This window comes from Magnolia sinica, chromosome 13 (assembly GCF_029962835.1).
Source record: "Magnolia sinica isolate HGM2019 chromosome 13, MsV1, whole genome shotgun sequence".
Taxonomy (NCBI): Eukaryota; Viridiplantae; Streptophyta; class Magnoliopsida; order Magnoliales; family Magnoliaceae; genus Magnolia; species Magnolia sinica.
Window position 1 is genome coordinate 30,639,994 of NC_080585.1, and position 23,541 is coordinate 30,663,534.

Here is a 23,541-nt window from a genome sequence, read left to right on the forward strand (position 1 = left end):
CCAAAAATGACGTACATCTAAATTTCAAGTGGACCACACCATAAGAAACCGTGGTGATTAAATTCCCACCATTAAAAACTTCTTAGGGGTCACAAAAGTTTTGGATCAAGATGTCTGTGTGACCTAATCAGTAGGTTGGACAGAAAATAAACATTATGGTGGGCATTATCGTGTGTTGTAGGAAGTTTATAACAGGGGCATTCAATCACCACTGTGTGGTCCACTTGAGATTTTGATCTTCCTCATTTTTTGGCTCATGCCCTAAAATGATATGAAAAAAAAATAGATGGCGGATGTGTATAAAACATATACATCATGGTGGGACACGCATAACACCTACCTAAAGCCACCTCCTTACTTTGCCTCCTTCTGGAGAGAAAGTTCTTGATTTTCTTCCTTTCTTTATGATTATTGTTGCTGATGCGAAAATCTGGTTAGTCCTCTCTAGACCGATGAACCTAGACAAAGAATAGACAAGGAAGACCTTGGCTCATGCAGGGGACCCTCCAATGCCTAAGTCAGGTATGGAATCAGGGTCTCAATTAAACGGAGGAGTTAGGGTTAGAGATTGTACGTACCTTTCACCATTAGAGGTACCTCTATTTATAGTTTAGGAGAGGCGGTTGCGTAGGGGAGATCTCCTCATTTAGTAAGATATCTTTGTAGTAGGATTTAAATCCTATTGGGAGTCGTAATGACCGCCCTAGATTCTCGGCTGAGTCTTCAGATGAATCCGTATCGCAATAGGCTTCCTAGATCCTCGGCTAGGATCTCGGGCGGGCGAGGTTGGATTTTGATAGGAGGCAGCCGAGATTAGATCGGAACTGGCAGAAGGTGGGTCGAGCCCTGGAGTTGTGCCAACCTAGAGATATATCGACATGACACTCTTGGCAAATGGCTCATTCGGCAGGTCGGTGGGTCTCCCAACTTACTGTCAGGATGCCGAGGTCGAGCTCACTTCTTGTTCAGTTTTGGAGTGGGAGGTTGCTCCTACAGTCATGTCTGACCTGGCGAAGTGCGCAAGGTTCCGACTTGACATTTTCTCATCAGTTGGCCTATTTTCCCTATAACAATTGTTTTTACTTATTTACTTCTTTTGAAATAACCTCATTAATTGGTGGTAGGTATTTTTATCACTTTAGAAAAAAAAAATCACAATTTAATGTGACGGAGGTTAGAGAAAATTATCAAAAGGTACCTCTTTGACTATAACTTGATTAATTAAGTCAACCCATAATGTAAATAACATATTAACGAAGTACTATTTTATAAAATTACATGAATTATTTACCACCTTGGTAGTTGGAAAAACAATCAACCCATAGTCACTATACTCCAGAGGAACATGATTTTTTCGAAAGTGAGGGAAATGCCAGTGGTTGAGAGGGAGTGGGCTTTTTCGTTTTGCTTGTGGATATGCCAGATGCCTGCACCATACCTTCAATATTACGTCTGTCAATGGTGTCGAAGAGTACTATAACGTTTATGCCATGCACTACTAATATATATATACACACACACACACACACACACACACACACACACACACACACACCCATAGTTTCGATAAATGCACCTTCATTTTTTATTTTCGTCGACAGTAAGGGGTGTTTGTAATAAAAGTAATTTTACAAAGAACTACCTAATTAACTTAGAATTTACATTCCTCTACCGTTCTCAAAAAGGTTTTCAAACCGCTATTATTGTCCCACCACCTTCGGTTTAAAGTAGGGCTGAAAGTTGGGTGGGTTCAACCCGACCGACCCGACATTGGGTTGGGCTCGGGCGGGATATATCGAGTCTGATCTCAAGCTTGGGCTATACAAACACCAACCCGATAAAACTTGGGTTGGGCTCAGGTTGAGGTCTCGGGTTGCCCGACCTAACCCGAACCCGATCAATATATAAGTTACTTATAAATTATAATTGAGTGTGGATCGTTTGTGTTGAAGGCACACTAGTGATGTCGGGTCTCATTTGTCTACATCATTTCCAAGGACTTAGGCTAACAAGATATGCCGGAATTCTCTCTCCCAAATAGATTGCTTGCTATGCTACATGACTTTTAAAGGAGTAGTTGTCCTATATTTTAGCTTGTTTTTTTAAAGAAAAAAATAAAGTTCTTTATGATGAATAATCACATGTATAATTAATAAAATCATAGATACAAAAAATAAGTTTTATATTGAAATATAATAAACTAATGTAATAACGAAAATATTAGCACGTATATACCCGACCAACCCGATCAACCGGACTGAGCCCGCTTGGGTTGGGCTTGGGTTGAGAATTCCCAACTCGAGATTGGGTTGGGTTGGGTTAGGGTTGAGGTATAGGAACCTTGGGTTGGGTTAGGGTTGAGCACCTACCTGACCCAACCCGCCCGACTTTCAGCCCTAGTTTAAAGGGGTTGTTGGGTTTGTACGCTAGCAAGTGAGTTGGTTGCTTGGGTGGGCCCTACCATGATGTTTATGGAAAATTCATACTGACCACCAGGTGCATCACCTTATGTTAGGCCAAGGGCGAAAAATCACCATTATCTGTGATTCAGGTAAATCACATGATTTGAAATAGTATACAGATAATGATCACCCTCCAAAATGTTTTCCTTGATATGGCCCACTTGAATCACAGTTGAGCCTGAATTTTAGGCTCTAAACCATCTGTGTGGCATCTAATGGTTGGAGTGGATTTGATATAATTAGCACAGTGGACCCCGTAAAACTCAAGGGTTATACATCTCTCTCCCAGGTGTTCAGTGCCCACCTAAATTACAAGTCATCCTGGTTTTTTGGATTGAAGCCTAAACTAGAATTATGCATCTAATGGTCGGATATGTTAAATAAACGACATGGTGGGCCCCACCAAAAATCAAAGTCCCATACATTTATTTGAAACTGTATAACGAATATGAAGAAAAAAAATTGACTCCATGAGACTCTGCGTTTGATTTTGACAGGGCACACCATTATGTTTATGTATGATCCATTCTGACTAATAGATATTTAGTACATTTAGTACCATACTAGATTCATAGGCAAAAAATTAGGCTCATATGTGATTTTGGTTGGCCACACCAAAGGAAACAATTGGGAGACAGATGCTTACCCTTGAGTTTTACAGGCCCTCTGTAATAATTATATGAAATCCACTATAATTATTAGATTCTACACAAACATTTAGGCTTATATCCAAAAAAATCATACCCATCCATGATTGATGTGGGACACACTAATAGAAACAGTTTGGAGGGCGAGTGTTGCCTGGGACAGTACTGTTTCCAATCATGTAGTCCTCCTAAATCATAGATGGAGGTGGATTTTGGGCTCTTAGCCTAACAAGGGGTGACGCCTGTGGTCAAGGGATTTTACATGAACATCACGATGGGGCCTACCTGTGACACTGACCCATTTGCTCTCACGACGACCACCGTTACAAAGCTAACGGAATGATAATTATATCGATTAGTGAGGTAGTTTTTTGCACATATATATTTTTTTAAATGTACTGGTATGTAAATTTCATACAAATTAGGTGTTTTTTTTAAATTTTAATTTTAATTTTTTTAATAATTTTGTAATGTTGTGCAAATGCCTTATATTCTGCAGGTCACGATCATAACTCATTGTGATGTTCATGGTCGACCATGACTCTTTGTGATGATTCATGGTCAACCATGGAATTCCACGATCGACCGTAACTCTCTGTGATATTTTACGGTCGATTGTTTAGTTTCGCGATTTTGCACCAAATTGGGTATTTAAGCAAGGTTTTGTCATTAGAGCTTAAGGTTAATAAAAAACTAATACAAATGTTTTCTCAAGGGGCTAAGGTTGGTAGCGGGAGAAGGTTTTCTACACTTGTAAATGAACTTACGAAGGATTTCTCAAGAGATTTAGAAGTTTCCTAGAAGTGCACATCATAAAGGGAGATCGGGTACATTTGTAATCAAAGAAGGTGAGTCTGTATAACTCTAAGGTTTTGATTATAGTGGATCTCTATCGCTTTAAGCCGTGGTTTTTCCCTACAAAGGTTTTTCCACATAAAATATCATCGTGTTTGTAATTATTTACTTTTGGTTTCGTTATCCTATATCATTATATTGTTCTCTTTTCGTTTATTATACTTCCGCAAAGCGTATGGATTGGCAATGGTGTTAGATTCAAAATTCTAACACCCAGGGTTTGATCCGGGTTTGTTGTTGGCTTGGGTTTACATCATTATAGTGTGATATAAAGCGGGTCCACTCACAACAAAGTGGAATTAGAGCGCCAAATTGGACGTTTGAGTTTGAGCAAAGATGTCGGGATTAAAATTAGATATGCAGAAGTTTGATGGGAAGAACAATTTTAGTTTATGGCAACAGAAGGTCAATGATATTCTAGTTTCACAAGGGTTGAGTAAAGCGTTGTTGGAAACAAAATTGGAGAAGATGTCGGATGATGATTAGAGCGATCTCTAGGAGAAAGCTATAAGCATCATCTATTTATGTTTATCAGATGAGATTATGTATAACATGCTGAACAAAGAATATCCCCTGATGATGTGGAAGAAGCTAGAAGACATGTACATGTCGAAGTCCCTCATAAATAAGTTGTTTGTGAATAAACAACTTTTCGAGCTAAAATTAAAGGAAGGATCAGATCTCCTAGAACACATAAACTTGTTTACAAAGCTATGCAGAGAGTTGGTAAGGTTTAGAGAGATAGTCAAGGAAGAAGACAAAGTACTGCTACTTCTAACACCGCTTCCCTCGTCATACGACCATCTTGTCACTACTCTGGTATATGGGAAGAACACAGTTAAGCTTGTCGTAATTCTAACGGCTTTCTCTCCACAAAACAAAACGGTAAATCCTCTCGTCTCTAAAACCCATTTGCTCTCTCTCTCTCTCTCTCTCTCTCTCTCTCTCTCTCCCTCTCTCTCTCTCTCTCTCTCTCTCTCTCTCTCTCTCTCTCTCTATATATATATATATAAGACAAAGTAAAGGTTATCCATGTATGAATTTGGATCATATGATTACTGCAAATAGATTTTTCCTGCTTTTATTACAAACACCCCTTCTTTATAGTCCATGAAAAAAAAAAGGTGCATTTATGAATATTATGGGGTATCAATATCATTTACTAAGGTAAAAAGAAAAAGTAAAAAGCCTTTAGTAGTGCATGACATAAACGCTATACTCTACGACAGCATTGCCAGACGTAACATTGAAGGTATGGGTGCGGGCCTTGGCATACCCACGAGCAAAGCGAAAAATCCCACTCCCTCCCACCACTGGCATTTCCCTCACCTTCGATACACCCGAATTCCTCCCGAGTATACTGACTATACTCTGATTATACTTCCCGTCCACGAATACAAAATTCAAGGCCATTAACAGGCCGACTTCCTCCTGCGACGCCGAAGCGTAGAGCCCCTGAGCTCTTCCTAGGAGCTTAGACTTCGGGTCTGGACCTTCTGTCAACGGGTCGTCGATTATCGACACACCACCAAAGCCCGTACGTGATTTATTTGTGGACGACGCGGCTGCCACCAGCACGGCTGTTGGATTGGGACCGCTAACAATGTCGTGGAAGTAGAACCGTAGATGGGTCATCTTCTCTTTTCCGAACCCAAATGCAGGTCGCGGGATCTCAGATGGCGGTTGGGGCTTTGTAGAAAAGGCGACCACGAAAAGAAAGAAGAAGATGATAAATGCAGAATGGAATTTGGAAAGAAGGCCAGCCATGTTAACACGTACGTAAGATGGAAAACTAGAAGACGAGATTCAGGAGATTTAGGTGTATTGTATTTATATATAGATTTGGTGGTATAGCTGAATGGGAACAGATTAGGTGCGGCCCTTAACCTGAATCCACGTCGTCCATCCGTTTTTCCAGGGCCTTTGCCCAAAAATGAAGAAAACCCAAATCTCAGGTGGACCGTAGTACGGGAAGCAATGGTGATTGAACGTCCTACCATTAGAAATTTCTTAGGGCCCACAGTAATGTTTCTGTAATGTTTATTTGCAATCCAACCTTTTGATAAGATCAAATAAACCTAGATTAATGGAAAACAAAATTAAAAAAAAAAAACAAAAAACAAAAAACAAATATCATCTTGAGCCAAAAATTTTATGGCCCACTAATAGTCAATCATCACTGTTTCCTATGGTATGATTCACATTAGAATTGGATCTGCTTCTGTTTTTTTTTGGATCATGGTCTAAATTGATCCATCAAAACAGATGGACGGCTTGGATAGAAAATTATTACAGGCATCAATGTGGGCGTGAGTACCGCAGCGTGTTGGGTAAGGCTCGGGCTGGACGGGGATTAGCTACTGACACGTTGAGTAGCAAGACTGGCTACTGAAGTGACGTCACCAAGTTCTGTGGGCCCACCATGATGTATGTTTGTATCCGTGGGGAGAGTGACGCCCACCGTTAAAAACTTCTAAATGCCACGAAAGTTTTAGGTCAAGCTGATATTTGTTTTTTCCCTTCCTTAATGTATGTGATCAATTACACGTGAACTGGTTAGATTTCAAATAAACATATGGTGGGCCTTAGGAAGGTTTCAACGGTGGGCATCAATCTCCCCACTGTTTGGCACTATGGATTAAGACTAATTTAAAAGTAGATATGTATGGTATATTCACAGGGAATTTAAATTTAATTACTAAATTAACTTAATATCTCTTATTAGTGTACTTATGTCATGTTTGACACAATGATTGCATTATGCTTGTTGAAATATATGCTTTGGTAGAAATGATGAAATTTCAATTCTCGGATGGGCCACAAGCATAGGATCACTCCGGAGCAACTAACCAAAGATTTTTAATCATTGATTTACATGGACAATGTTTGGACTATACAAATTATCTTATTTGTTGTATTCTATTTCTTATTGATCTTAAGATAGCCAATTAGAAAAGGACATATATCATTGCATGATAAATGTAAATCGTGTGTTAGATCTTTAGAGATATTTAGAGTGTTTTTCACAGAATAACAGCTTGTGTTGATCTAATGATATACATAATCTGATGACAAGCATGACCAAGAAGCCCAGAGGTGAAAAATGGTCAAGTGGAAAAAGCATCACACGTGTTAAGAAGAGGAGGAATGATCTAGAAGACCAACGTGGCGACGAATCAGCTATCGTAATAGTTAAATGATGCAAGGAAGGACGTGAGGTCTTCCTCGGGGGGATAACTGTTCTGAATCAATAGAACTTCTCTAGACTCCTCATAGAGATTTTTCGAATCCACGAGAAAAGAAACAAGAAAATATAAATAAATTCTAGAAAATAAGTAATTAGATTGATGAATATCCCAAATTTATATACCTGATTCACCATTAATATAGAAAAAAAAAATCTAAAAATCGTAATTACCAAAAATAGCAAATTTCTAACTCTAATAAAAATCATAATTCTATTAAAACTCTTTTAAAGCCTAATTTCTAAAAATAAAAATTCTAAATAAAATTTTGCTAGAAGAGTCCTAGCATAATTACAAATTATTTCTAAAAAGGAAGAAAATCTAAAACTCTAAAAATAGAAAAATATTAAAAATTTTGAAATTACTAAAAATAGTAATATCTTCTTAAAAATTCGTTTTTGAGCTGAAAGCGTGCGTTTTCTAACGAAATGGATAGATACAACCAAGTTTATGAGTTGGTTCTTCTTGGATGGCCTATTTCAATAATGATTGATAGGTTTTGCGCCCCGTAACGATACCCGGATCAAAAGTTATGGTCGATTTACGGTTCACCTTCTTTTGGCCTAACCATGTGAGGAACTTATCTGTGACACGTTCTACATCATTAAATAAAGAAAGAAATGTCTGAAAGATAGCTACAAGAGAGATCTATAAATAATAAAGCAAGTCGTCTGACACCAAACCAATCAAATTATCTTTCATTATCATATTTTAGATCTATCTTAGGAGTAGTGATAATTTAGTAGCGGTAATTCTTATTGTAATCCAATAACGGTAATCTTTATCTGTAATCAAAGTCTACGCTTTTACATTGGAATACTCTCAGTTTCAATACAATTAATTCAACTTTCAAGAAGGCATTTTACAGTTGCTCTATATGATCGACTATAAGTATTTTCTTTTTGTTTGATTGTTTCTGTATAACAAAAGTCCTTTCGTATGGAAGGCAAGGTGCAACCCATCTTCAGACAAAGAACCCCACCCTTCGATAATCGCCTGATTTTCTTATAATTATCTTGCGAGTGAATGAATAAGCGACCGATCTTCTTAGGTCTTGATCATATATGCAAACTCAACATATCTGCTTACTTTAGTGCATGGTCAAGTTGTTTGGTTTGAATCGAGCCACCCAATCAGTTTTGGCACACCCTCAGGGAGCCGTTCGTAAATTATACACACATAGCGCTAGACCATTCAAAATTATAAAACGAAACGGTCTCAATGCGTATGTGGTTGATCTTCTACCTTTCATGGGTATTAGTTTCACATTCAATGTGAAGGATCTAGTTATATTTCAGGGGACCACTAATACATTGTTTAGCCTTTCACTGAACCAGCCTGATCCCCAGACCTTTTCTTTGATCCGTGGTATCTTCATAACCCATCTTTCCAGCCTCTACCTCTCATGCCTACCCTTCCCACACCAAGAGAGGAGATAAATGATATTTTAGACTATCAGATATTATTGACGTTAGACGGTGGGTTTCAAAAGCTCCTGGTCAAGTGGAAGTCACACCCAACTTCAGGCAATACATGGCTCACTGAGGAGGAGCTTCAAAGACTTGATCTTAATATTTTGGAGCGGTTCGGGAGTTTTGTTATGTCAGTGGCGAAACCTTCGCAGCCAGGGAGAGTTGATGGGGATATCACATGCACATGCACGCCCCTCACCCTACGCATGTACTCAAGGAGGAGGAAGGCTCCACTATCAATTTGAATCAATGACAACATCAATGGAGGACCTCGTAGTTAGGGTGATGTGCTATAGATCATTAGAGTGGACCCGATCATCATGTGGATCCCACCATTAGAACTCATGGTCGTGACCCACTACCCTAGATGATATAGGATTTTGAGTTTTGGTTATTATTGCTATTAGAAACATCATGAACGGTTTTGATTGCATTAATTAGTTGTTATTTTTTTTACTTCGCCTCTAAGTCTTAATGTGCACACATGGCGCAACTTTTGGGGTTTAGAGTTTTCTAATAAATTGGCAACCTTATCTAGTTTTTTTTTTCATTGAAGCTTATGAATAAAATTTTATGTTTTTTCTTCTCTATCCCTTTGAGTTGAAGAAGCTATTTGGGTGCGAAACGCTTCCTTTCTCGAATAACTAACTACCGTGGTGTGAAGCCACAACTATTCCAAATTATCCTCATCTCTTTTACCCCACATCTATGAGACCCGTCTCCTAACCCGTACCATTCCGTATGCCTCTGCAGTCCTCCCGGTGGAATTTCGAAGACCCGCGATCTGTTATCAGCGTTTGCGCACGATCCTAAGTCGTGTCCCGTATATCAAAGTTGGCTCGACTTGAAACTTCTACCCTTACAACCGCGCTGTCGCCGCGGTTCCGACGCCACTTATTATGCGCTGAGGCGATACCCGGGCTAGGAGATGTAGGCCCGCATTCAGCAAAGGAAAATGCCACACATTGCAAATATCGAGAGAATTTCTACAACACATCACATCAATTCATCAATCAAATGTCAAGTACAACACCCATCCCCAAGTACAACTACCCCTCCCCTAAAGTCAACTATCTCTTACAACCAAGTACACCAATCCATCACTCACCATCCCTCTCTCCCATCACCTCTCTCTCTCTCTCATTCTCTCTCCATTTCAAGCAACCCCATGAGAGCGATCGTCCATGGCTTCCATGAGAGAAGTTAGGTGTAGCCCACTCCCTATCACCCAATCCCACCCTCTAGAATCAATCTTAATCGTTGAATCTTATTTCCTTGGAGCTCTAGAACCCGTTGGTAGAAGAAGGAAGAAGAGATCTTGAGGTGGGTGATTCTATTATTTGATTTTATGATATGAGGGTCACATATGTGGCACCCATCTCGATGTATGCATTGTATAGGGAGGGCTCATAGTGGCGGGATCCCTCCCCTTCTCTCTCTCTCTTTCTCTCTCTCTCTCTCTCTTTCCTTTTTTTTGAAAAAAAAATTATTTATTTATTTTTCCTTGTGTGTTGGTCCACCTTAATGGATGGTGCCGTGGACCCTACTTGATTTATGTGTTCATCCAGGTCGTTTGGCCATGCACCCCACCTTATGTGTGTGTTGTCCACACATGTGGGTCCCACATGATGCATGTGAGGTATCCACACCGTCCAAACTCTGGACGTGTGGACAACACCATGATGTATGTATTTCGACCATCGTCCAGACCCCTGGACGGTGGGACCCTATGTGATGTTGGTGTTTTAAATACACACCGTCCATCTACGTGGGACCTGGATGAAGGAAGACATAAATATCAACTTGACCTGTGGGCCCCACCATGATCTATGTGTAGTGTCCAAAATTGTCCAGTGGTTGGATGTGGGACCCACATGGTACGGATGTTTTACCCAGGCTGTCCGTCCATTTGGACGTAAACCACCTGAGATGTGGATTTCATCCATGCTGTGCATCTATTTTGCTGCAGCAGTAGCTGATGCTGATATCAGCAGTTTGTGGGACCCACCTCTCTAGTATATGAGATCCACACCGTCCACCGCGATGGGTGCAGGCCTCCATGATGTAAGTGTCACCTACACAGTCCATTGCTAGACGGTGCTGTGCAGGGACCACCTTAATGTATTTTATCCCACCGTCCAGTGGACTAGACGGTCGGACCCTACTTAATGTATGTATTTTATATACAGTCCATCCATTCCAATGGACACGTGGGACCCACCCTCACATGCCACACATGTAGGGTGGGACCCACCTTGATGTAAGTGTTATCTATGCTGCCCTAGAGCATGGGCCCCACACTTGGAAACCACATGATGTATGTATTTTAATCAACACCGTCCATTTGTTGGCTGACGGACGTTAGCAAGTTCCTTGGAAACCACATGATTTATGTGGTGTATTCCACGTCGTCCACCTGTTTCACATCCAAGCCGCTCATCTGTTTTACATCCACACTGTCCATCTTATGTGAGGCCCATCGCTGATGTATATGTTTTAAATCTGGGCCATCTATCTGTTGTGGGCCAGCAGCGGCCTGACCATGGGTCATGTGTTACATCCAAACCATTCATCCAATCGGTGAGCTTGTCTTAAGGCTTGAGACAAGAAAAATGAGGCAGATCTGTCTATCTGATGGACCACGCTGTAAATACCAGTGGGGGGTTGAACGACTACCATTAAAACCCTTTTTGGTATTCCAGACATTCTGGATCACTGTGAAAATTGTTTTTCCTCAAAATTCAAGTCTTTGTGACCTTATGAGCAGGTCAGATGAAAGATAAACGTCATGGTAGGCCCTGGAAATTTTAAACGGCGGAAAATCATTATCTCCGTTGTTATTTGTGGTTTGGTCCAGATGATCTTTTGATTTGATTCATTTTTAGATAATACTCTAAAATGATTTCTAAAAATAGATGAATGGTGTAGATGGTGCGGCCCATTGTTGCGGCCCATCTTGATGTATTTGGGGCCCATGGGTTGAGGCATGTTGTGATGTATTTGGAGCCCATGGGATGTATCTGAGGCCCATGGGCGAGGCCCAATGTGATGTATTTGTGGCCCATAAATGAGGCCTAATGTGTGTATATGTGGCCTATGAGTATGGCCCATCGTGATGTATATTAGGCCCTTTGTGTAAGGCACATTATGTTGTGTATGAGGCTCTTGTGAGAGGCTAAGGGCCCACTATATGTTAAGCCCTGTGTGGGCTACTTTTTGGGAGCAATGTTGGTTGAATGTCCACATTGACGGACAGTGATGGTTAAATGTCCACATTGTGACCTTCCCTTAGGCCTGGTTAGGCCCTATTCTCATCATTCTCTAGTGGGCTAACACAAACGATTGGGCCTCATTGATATTGCTTGGTCCATCATCGGCTGCTCATCTATGGACCCCACTTTGCATCGAGGCTGATTATTAAGGCCAATTCTGATTGTCGAGGCCGAGGCCGATTGTTGAGGCCGATTCCGATTGTCGAGGCCGACTCCGATTATCGAGGCTGATTCCGTTTGTCGAGGCCGATTTCGATTGTTGAGGCCGATTCCAATTATCCAGGTTGATTCTGACTATTGTGGCTGATTTTGATTGTCGAGGCCAATTTTGACTATCGTAGCCAATTCTGATTGTCGAGGTCGTGGCTGATTATTGAGGTCGATTCCGATTGTCAAGGCTAATTCTGATTGTCGAGGTCAATTTTAAATATCGTGGCCGATTTCGATTGTCGAGGCCAAGGCCGATTCTGATGGTCGAGGCCGATTCTGATTATCGATGCCAATTCTGATTGTCGAGGTTAATTCTGACTATCGTGGCCGATTCCGATTGTCGAGGTTAATTCTGACTATCGTTGTCGATTTTGATTATCGAGACCGATTCCGACTGTCGAAGCCGATTCTGACTATCATTGCCAATTCCAATTGTCGAGGCCGATTCTGATTGTCAAGGTCGATTCTGACTATAGTGGCCGATTCCGATTGTCGAGGCCGATTCTAACTATCGAGGCCGATTTTGACTATCGTAGCCGATTCCGTTTGTCGAGGTCGATTCCGTTTGTTGAGGCCGATTCCGATTGCTGAGGCTGATTCTGATTATTGAGGCCAATTCCGTTTGTCGAGGCCGATTCTGTTGAGGTCGATTCCGATTGTCGAGGTCGATTCCGATTATTGAGGCCGATTCCGATTGTTGAGCCGATTCTGATTGCATAGGTTGATTTCGATTGCCGCCGCCGATTATCGAGACTCATATAATGTATATACGGCCCGTGTATGAGGCCCATGGTGATATATATTAGGCCCTTATGTGAGGTCATGGGTCCACTATATGTTAGGCTCTATGTGTGCCATTCATTGGGGGCAATGTTGGTTAAATGTCCACATTGTCAAGGCTGATTGTTGATGCCGATTATTGATACTGATTATGAGTATGTGACAACATAACATCATGTACATGCCCATAAGCATCATCTACATGTTTATTATAAGATGTGGTTGACCATTGCATATGTCATTGGGCAAGTTGTTATGAGGCTCCCTGAAAGGTGGAGATTGTCTCACATAAGCGCACAATATGCGCAGGATTGATGCATGACTGGATTGTATGACTCATGTATCTTGCATTGTGTGTTGTGATTACTGTATGCCCTAGCGACATCAGGGTCGTTGCCTCCACCGACATGTCGTGGATGGCTAGATGGGACACTGGAAATGTTTTGGTTCAAGCATCTGGGCACTTTGGACGTCCGTGGGTAAAAGTCTTTAAACCTCCGAGGCCAAGAGACACCCCAATGTCTAGACCGAGTGGATACATGGGTGCCCAAGTGCCGAATACTTATAGGTCGCGTCTTCCACTGTGTCGTGGTCGATTGGGAGGGGGTGTGACCTTATCCGTCCGAGTGAGGGAGTTGTAAGCTAGGCTGAGTTTGACCAGCTCCTAAATGGGTCCGCTATCGACGAGCCGGGTAGGCATTGGTATACTACTGGCAGGCGGGTAGTGAGGTCTTTTTCACTCGCTAGGCTACGCAGCCGGCTGGGGGCGGTAGCCAGCTTGGAGTGTACTAGACCCCGGTGATGATCCTAGAGATGTACAGTACTGATATGTGGACTTATTGAGCAGGAGTTTCATACTCATTCATTCATTCACTATCCACTCGGGCTGGTGGTGCGCAACTAATTGTTGTGTACCTTCACATGGCCAGGGTCTCGGTTGGGCGCACGACTAACCTGAGATCAGGAGTCTACCACATTGAGTATGACTATCCAAATTTGGGTATGGGACTGGTTTGGATAGAAGTCATTTGTGATAGACCCCGTAGCTTGTGATACTACGTATTATCATCCCGACTTCACTCCACCTTAGTCATTTCATTCACACCGTATAGTATATTGCATCTTCTGCATCTGATATTTGCTTATTATGTTTTTACATCGCACAGCCTTGATATGGTCATTAACATTCTTGCCTTGCATCGCATAGCCTTAGAACCTACCAGTATATTTTCGCTTACTATGATATTGTATGATTCATGATCTTGTTAATATATTTCTTCTTACTCTGATATCGTATGATTCATGATCTTATTAGTATTTCCGCTTATTTTCGACATTGTATGATTATGACATTGTATTGAATACTTGGCACCTATCTTGTGCATACACCTACACCACCTTCTAAGCTTTCTATAAGCTTATGTACGATAGATGCGTGCAGATGGCGTTAGGTTGCAGCAGAGTTGAGCATGGAGCGTGCAGCGGTCTTCTAGAGTTTTGATTTTGACATATGTATTTCCCTTTCAGCATTGTATTCAAATGTTTATATTAGTGGATATGTGATGATGATGTCGCCTTTGTGATTTATGTAAACTTGTGGTTATGCTTATTACGAGTTAAATGTACATTGAAAAATTTTCCTTGTAGGATCCCAGGATCGAAATCTGGCGTATGGACGCTGGGAGTCGAGAATAGGGTACTAAGGAGGCTGTCGACACCGGATTTTGTGATCGAAAATTTCGTGAGCCCGGTTTTCGAGTTTGGGGTGTGACAACATCCATCATCTTCCACAGCCCTCCCATATTCAGATTTATCATTTTTTTGTGCTCAAGTTCTCAATTATAACAGATTTCCAGATTCTGGCCCACCAGAGGGGCTGAAACTTCGGCAGAGCACCACGCACACACCGGAAGGCAAATCATCACGAAACTTAGTGTGAGAGTGGGCCTCCCCTAGCCGACCAAACCTTAACTGGCCCTTTTCAATTTCGTGGGCCCCACACACGTGTTGTTAGACAGCCACGCATGTGTACCCAGGTGGGCCTACTGTCCATATGCAGAATCCTTCTCAGGTTATTCTCTCTCCTCTCTCGCCTTAAATCCCAAACCCTAACCTTAGAAAATTCCAGATTCTAAGTATTTTCAACTTTTGCAAACCCTAGATTTTCCCCTATTTGAAATATGATGAATCTCTTAAATTGGAGAACAATCCTTTGCAGGATTGGATGAATCTACACTCTATTGGGTGTTTTTGGTTTATAATTTTACTTGATCCAGCCTTAAATGTGTGTAGGCTTGGACTCCTGTAGATTCCCCTTGTTAAATGTTTGAACATATGTGGGACGTGATTTTTTTGTGATTGTTTAGAAATTGGTATGATCTAAAGCTTGAAATTTTGCACCTCATATTTAATTTCATGTCCTGCATCATCCATTTTACCACAAACCTCATCTTGAATGGATTTATTGGCAATACCCATTGTCTAGAAATTACTAACCTAATTTTACTTTATTCACAGCTGACATTGGTCAATCGACCATAAAGCACATAGGTCGATTTATGATGCAGTATAGAGAACTAGCCAATAATGATTATTACAAATTGTAATTATTTGACCATTCTTTAACCATAATAGCTTTCACTTGGTACTCTAATCTCTATTGCCAAACTCCATCCACATATGGTAAGAAATTAATGAGAAATTTCATGTCCAGTTCTTTTAGAAGGATAGAGAAATTTCTATGGTCGACCTTCCATGTTTTCGGCAGTTACTAAGTGAATGATGTGAAAACTATATAGCTCGGTTTAAAAGGGCAAAAAACTGATGCAAAGTAGTAACGACCGTGGTTGAATTTGTACAACTTATCTAGGATGGCTTGGAGTACAAACTTCGTAAAAAGTTTATCAAAACAGAGTTTACAAATTTATATGATTTAATTATAAAGGTATCTCGATATGAAGCTCTCTTTTATGAGAGAACAAGACAAAAGAACTCATCAGTTGGGACATACTAATATGATCATAATTATGAGGTAGCAGTGGCCGAAGTAGTAGTCAAGCAGTTATTTGTCTGTTCGGCATTGGTTAAAGTAGAAGTAATAGCGTAGGCCACATAGAGAACTCAAAGGATGTATACATTTGATTTTAACCGGGCTGATGAGATCTTTAATATAATGTTGATTGAAATTTTTATTAAAATTTCTATCAACCATAAAATACCCATGGTCGAAGAATTGAAAAAAGACCGAGTATTGCAAATGGTATGGAACTCATTCTCATTCCATTAACAAATGTATTATTTTTAGAAACGTCATCCAAGACAACATTAATCGAGGATTACTGAAATTCCCAGAGAAAGAAAAAGAAGCAATGCAGATTGACACCGATCCGTTTCCACTTGACATGGATATCAACATGGCCACAGTCAATTCTCAAACATAGGGGCATCCATAACCAAGTAATAACACATGTTGCAATCAAATCAAAGTGTGAACATGTTACTATACATTAACCTATCTACAAATAACAAAATCATTAACTGAGACCCTCAAGGGTCGATAAATGACAACCTAGGAATAATGGTCCGCACCTTTGCAATGATTCGCCAGACTCAAAGCGCTCTTAAGATTAGAGTTATACGGAAACTCCACCAAAGCCTAAACAATCATACAAACCATTGTAAGGACTATAAAATCGAACAAAAAATACTAGATTAAATAGTAGAATCTATTTCTTACCTCCAATTACCGTCGAAAAAGTTCCACGACGGCTCTTGTTATGGTGAGGTAGCTAGAGAGTGGATGAGAGGGTAGAGGTACACCATCACTCACGCCTCAAGCTCTCTCTCTTCTCCTTTCTCCTCTTTCTCTTCTTCATTTCTCCATTTTTCTCTTGTTGAAATTCGAACGGGAGGAGGGGGTGCCTAAATAAGGGCCTTATATAGTACCAGAATTGGTGTAAATGGCCTTAATGACCCTTTATTCATTATATTAACCCTTAAGGGAGTTGTTTCCCACTAATGGGACCCAACAGAAGGCATATGTGTCAATCTAAAATCATTAAATAGGTGTCCAATAATGTGATCTTTGTTTGGACATAAATATATGATGATCAGGCGTGCCGATTAACCAGGAAGCCCTAACTTAGATCGACGGTCACCATTGATCAATAAGGGCCATGTCTATACAAGTAAGTGTGGAGAAATATCTTTAGTCGGTACCCCGAATTTGGGTATGAATCGACGGTTCGAAAGTTATAACTTCGCGAAAGAGTAAAGTACTAGTTTCACTTAAATTTTAGGTTTTTACCTAAGACATTCACACAGTACATGCACTTGGCTTACGGTCCAAGTTGAGTAATTTGAGATACAACCTTAGCTCGATGTCCCGCAATAGACATCAAGCCCACTAACAATAACATCTTTCTATAGTATCTGGTTTAGTATGCCACTAACGAGCGGTCTAGAGCTTGTTTGGATAATCATGACATTTCTAGAATAAATTGGGTATTTAGATTTCTTGTTCGTAATGATTAAGGTTTGGATTAACTAAGTTCATAGTGTGACTTATTCGTAACTAGCGAAAATGACGATTCATTTGTAAGCACCCTAAATCATCAGTTCTTATGCCAGACGAGTAACTAAGCCAATTTAGTTTATTAATTAAGATCTTACCCCTAATCATCTCTGCTTTAGGTAAATTTTTATTTAGTTACAGTTGTCTCGATTAGTCTGTGATAGGTCAACTAGATTTAGACCTTACGTGAATAAATCACATTATTAAACTCAATGTTTAAGTGATCAGGCGGATTCGTTAGTTTCCTACAGTTGATTAATTGGATTTATGTAGTTCTTTATCGGTACCACTCGCGTATAGGCTCACCTCGAGTGTTAATAGTCAGTAAGTGACAATATAAGTTAATTATAATAAAAAATTTCAAGGGTTTTTGAAATCCAAAATATCAAAAATCTAAGACGTTACAGTCCTCTACTATGGTAAAACCCTTTTTAGTTGCATCAAACATGTTGCAACACAAATGACCGATCACGAATGGAGCAAGAGCTAACTATCGTCCGGTAGCTAGCGGCTTGTGCAAATAAACATACTCTTTAGTTATCTAAACAACATTCGCATATAGAAAGTAATGAAAATCCACATCATTAGGAATGTTGTATGCTCCTGGTCGTCAACAATGTCATGAGATTTGTACTAAATAGATATGAAGGTAGAATAAGCTCACCCATTCTTGTCTGGAAGGACAAAGTAATACTCTTCATCCCAGGTGAAGTTGGAATAGATTGGATCATTAAAATGAATGAGATTGGTGAAACAATAAATATCCATGATTGTTAGGCTCATGGGACCCCATTTGAAATGGAAAGTATTGGTTGATTGACTTTAAAAGGCAGAAACTACAACAAAAAGAGAAGTTGTTGTGATATATTCATGTAAAGATAGATTGATACGTTCATAGATACCAGCCTATTATCATGTATCATCATGTCGATTGGATACATGGTTGAATTATTCTGACCATCCTTTCATGAGTCTCGGCCAGGATCTCGAGGTCTTGAAAGCATTAGCAGAATCCTAAAGGGAATTAGATTGAAAAACAAGCTTTTCCCTGGGACAGCGAGAGAAGAATTTTCTATGGATTGGTTCTGTTCATGAACAATTTTGGGATGAAAATTTGAGCCGAGAGTAAGGTATGATCTATTTGGTTCGACGGGAATGTAAAAAATGATGTCACTAATCACTGTGTCGGAAGGAAAAATGTTTAATACTCTCATAAAATCTTTCTGATGGTAAGTAGGAGTAAAAGATGAAGAAGCATCCATGGTTGCATAGAAGGTGTTTTGGGATTGATATATATATATATATATATATATATATATATTGGTGAGGAATACGTGCATTAATAAGCGGATAATTATGACTTCTCGTATGATACAATTGTGTGTCACATTGGGCAGAATCAATAGGGAATTGATACGTAGAAAGCTGATCGATTGCATTTATTGTATTGAATAAAGAGCCACCATCACTTTCACCTTTTTGCCTAAAGACGAAGTGACGTAGGACCAATATTGTACCCTATTTCTAATTGATCATGAGATAGTCAATTAGAAAATGACACATATCATTGTACGAGAAATATATAGTATGCGTGAGATCTCTAAAGATATTTAGAGCATTGTTCACGGAATCATAGCTAGCGCTGATTTGAAATCCCCGATTACCTTATGTTGTTAAGGGCCTGTTTGGCCGGGCAGGCTGGATTGGATTAGATTGTATTAGAAGGGATTGGAAGGAGTAATCCCGGGATTGGCCGGGCGTGCCAAACAAGCACGATGAAATTCTGCCTGGATATCCCATGGGATTGCCAGCAATCCACCGACATCACCATCATTACCTTGAAATCCACCCAATCCCTCCAAATCCCACCTAATCCCATGATTTTTGCCTAGGACATGTTTGGATGAACAGGTTGGAAGGGATTGGCTGGGCGTAATCCCGGGATTGACCAGGCGGGCCAAACATACTTAGGTGTTAGATTCCCTGAATTTAGCAATCCCATGGGATTGCCTGCAATCCACTGACACAGCCATCATTGAATGCAATTCACCCTGTTACAATCTAATACCGCGGGATGGGCCTGTCCAAACACGCCCTGAATGGACAGGGATTTGAAATCCCACCAAATTCATGGTGACAAATGACCCACTAATAATTTTAAATAAGTGTGTTATTATAAAAAAAAAAAACTTTTATAAAATCAAAAAGAATCTAGGGACGCAGATATAGTAGTAGTTGGGGTCGGTGACAAATAACCCCGTGGTACTATTAAGTAGGTGTGTTGTTATAAAAAAAAAAATATATTCTAAAATATCAAAAAGAATCCAGGGATGCAGATATAGCAGTAGGTGGGGTCATAATATTAAATAGATGTGTTGTTATTAAAAAAAAATAATTTCTATAAAAAATATATATATATATATCTAGGGACGAAGATATAGCAGTAGGTAGCGGATTGCCATAATCCTCTGCGCAAAGATATCTCTGTTCCCGGAGCCGTGCGGGGCCTACAGAGATGTTCGCGATAAAGCCACTTTGTTAACTTTTTAAAAAGACTACAGTAGACAGGAACCTAAAAGTCAGGTGATCCAAAAAGCTGGTGAGCCATACGAGACCATGATATTTATATCCCACCCAAACCGTTCATAGGGTTATTAATACTCAGATAAACTGTAGGCACAAATATCACCCTAATACAGAACTTCTGTCACTCCAGACGTTCAATCCCTACTGTTTGGTGTGATATGGCCCACCTGAGTTTTGGATATAACTGATTTTTAGACTTCATTGTCTTTTAAATCAGATGTACAGAGTGGATTTGTCATGAACATCTCTGTAAGCCCCACAGAACCCGGGCACATATATCTCAATGCCCAGGGTCACATGCAATATTCCACTCTTAGTTGGGACGTGGCTAGTGGTGGGTGCTTTGTGGGACCCACCATGACGTATCCGCGATCATTTTAGCACATGAGCCCAGAAATGAGGTAGATTTAAATCTCCGGAGAACCACCCGACAAGAAACAATGGTGATTGGACGACCACCATTAAAAACTTACTATGGCACACCTTAATGCCTACCATAATGTTTATTTTCCATCTAACCAATTGATTAGGTCACACAGACCTTGATGAAAGGACAGAAAAAATATCAGCTTGATTCAAAACTTATGGAGAGCTTAGGAAGTTTTTAACGGTCAACCTTTATTACCACTGTTTTCCACAGTGTGGTCCACCTGAGATTTAAATCCTCTTCATTTTTAAGCTAATGCCTAAAACGATACGCTAAAATTGATAAACTGAGGTGAATTAAAGACATAAATCATGGTTGGGCTACAAAGCACTAAATGCAATCCAGGTTAAATGCTCTAGTGTGGACCCTCAGAGATGACCGTTACAAATCCAGGACGCGGGTTAGATACTGACAGGTTGAGTATCAAGACTGGCTACTGAAGTTACGTCACCAAGTTCTGTGGGCCCACCATGATTTATGTGTTGTATCTGCACTGTCCATCTATTTGGAGACATCATTTTAAGGCATGAGACAAAGAATGAGTCAGATCCAAATCTGGAGTGGACCCCACCACAGAAAACAGTGGGGAGAGCGATGACCACCGTTTAAACCTTCCTAAGGTCCACTATGATGTTTATCTTAGATCCAACCTGTTTATAAGTTAAGATAGACATGAAAGAAGGGAAAAAACAAATTTGAGCTTGATTGAAAACTTTTGTGGTCATTAGAAATTTTTAATGGTGGGCGTCACTCTCTCCCCTGTTCTCTGTGGTATGGTTCACTCTAACTTCGGATCTAACTCATTCTTTGTCTCATGCCCTAAAATGATATCTCCAAATGAATGGATGGTATGGATACAACAAATACATCATGGTAGGCCCTAAAGAACTTGGTGACGTCACTTCAGTAGCCAGGCTTGGTACTCAACCTTTCAGTATCTAATCCGCGTCCAACGATCCACTGTCAATCACAAATTTTGCCAGACCAACATGGGACAGAAGTCTAAAACAGCAGATGTTTATAGGCTATCCAAAACTCCTGTAGGTCACACCAAATTAAACATTAAACAGTGGAGATCCATACCTCAACTGGCAGGCTGAGTGGAGATACCTCGTTTCAACACTTGAGGTCTTGGTTTCGATCCCTAGCGGGGGTGGCTAACATGGAGTGTGTGTATACCACACATGGGTGTGTACTAACAAGCTAACTTAAAAAACCGTACATAGTTGAAACCTTCCCGGAGCCGACCATGATATTTATAGGCTATCCAAACCGTTCATGTGATTATTGCTACTCGGATAAACCGTAGCCATAGATATCATCCTGACGCAAAACATCTGTGGCTCCCCGCAAAGTTTCCAATGGTGGTCGTCCAATCCCAGCTGTTTCATATTCTGTGGCTTACATGAGTATTGGATCTGCCTGATTTTTAAATTCTTATTACATTGTTGTATTGAAAAACAGATGAACGGAGTGGATTTGTTATGGGAATCTCTGCAGGGCCACACAGGTTCTGATTACAGGAAGTCCCGGGAGCAGCAATGGGGAAGCGGTCCGTGGTGTGGCACACACCACCGACAGCTGCCGTATGTTGACATCACCAAAATCAGTTGGCCCACCATGATGTATATATTATATCAAAACCGTCCATTCATTTGGCCAGATTGTTATAGGGATTCAGCTCAAAATGAGACAAATCCAAAGCTTAAGTGGACCACACCATAAAAAGCAGTGGGACATTCATTTGGCGAGATTGTGATAGGGCTTCAGCTCAAAATGAGAAAAATTCAAAGCTTAAGTGGACCACACCATAAAAATCAGTGGGGACAAATGATTCCTATCATTGAAACCTTTTTAGGCTCACCACGATGTTTATTAGCCATCAAACGTATTCACAAGGTCACACACATCCCACCGTGATGTTTATTTGTCACCGAACATGCTCATGAGGTCACGCTGAAGGGAAAATACAAATATCGATTGGTCCAAAATTTCTGCTACCCTGCGGAAGTTTTCAGCTGTAGATGTTCAATCTCCACTACTTTGTGCCGTGTGGATCACTTGAGCTTTAGATCTGTCTCATGTACTAAATTATCTCTAAAAATGAACATATTCATCATGGCTGGGACCACATAACTTTACGACGTCAACACAAATTCAGTCTGCCCATTACAATCAAGACCTTACCATGGGTTCACCTTGATGTATGTATTGTATATCCATGCTCTCCATCCGTTATGCCAGCTTATTTAGGGCATGGTTGGCTGGGCAGATCCCATGGTATTAGGAGGAATGGAATCAATTTTAAGGTAATAATGGTGGTGTCAGTGGATTGTCTTAAGATCCATGGGATTGCTTATATACCAGACAAGTTCACTGGTTCTGTTAGGCACGCCCTGCATATCCCGGGACTTTACCTTCAAATCCATCCAACCAACAGATAGGATCAATTTTAAGGTAATGATGGTGATGTCAGTGGATTGTCTTAAGATCCATGGGATTGCTCATATCCCAGGACAAGTTCACCGGATCTGTTTGGCTCGTCATCCAGGATATTGCCAATCCCATCCCTGTAAATCCCATCTAATACTGCATCCAACGCTCGGCCAAACACGCCCATGGATGGGAAACCTAAAAATCTCAGCTTGACCATATCAGCTTAACAGCTGGAACCTAAAAATTAAGCAGATCCAAATCTCAGCTTGGCCATATCATAGGAAACGGTGCTGATTTAACGTCCACCGTCAAAAACTTCCTAGGGCCCACCATAATGCCAGCCATAATGTTTATTTGCCATCCAACCTGTTGATAAGGACACACTGACCATGATGAAGGGAAAAAGAAAATAGCAGCTTGATCAGAAACTTTTGTGGCCACTGGTAGTTTTTTATGGTGAGCGTTCATCACCACTGTTTCCTGAGGTGTGGTCCACCTGAGATTTGGGCCTGCCTTATTTTTGGACGCATGCTCTAAAATGATCTGTAAAATTGGATGGACGGCGTGGATTAAAAA

General features: G+C 40.5%; 1 protein-coding gene across 1 annotated transcript; it reads right to left on the reverse strand.

Annotated features, from left to right (window-relative positions):
• Positions 1 to 5,025: 5,025 nt before the first annotated feature.
• LOC131224080 (dirigent protein 21-like) lies at positions 5,026 to 5,754 on the reverse strand. Its single transcript, XM_058219645.1, has one exon. It carries the CDS (start codon positions 5,729 to 5,731, stop codon positions 5,156 to 5,158), a length of 576 nt encoding a protein of 191 aa, XP_058075628.1. The 5' UTR covers positions 5,732 to 5,754; the 3' UTR covers positions 5,026 to 5,155.
• Positions 5,755 to 23,541: the final 17,787 nt, after the last annotated feature.

Excerpts from the sequence above, each read along its gene's own strand:
- LOC131224080 (XM_058219645.1), bottom strand. The coding sequence starts at position 5,731 with ATGGCTGGCCTTCTTTCCAAATTCCATTCTGCATTTATCATCTTCTTC.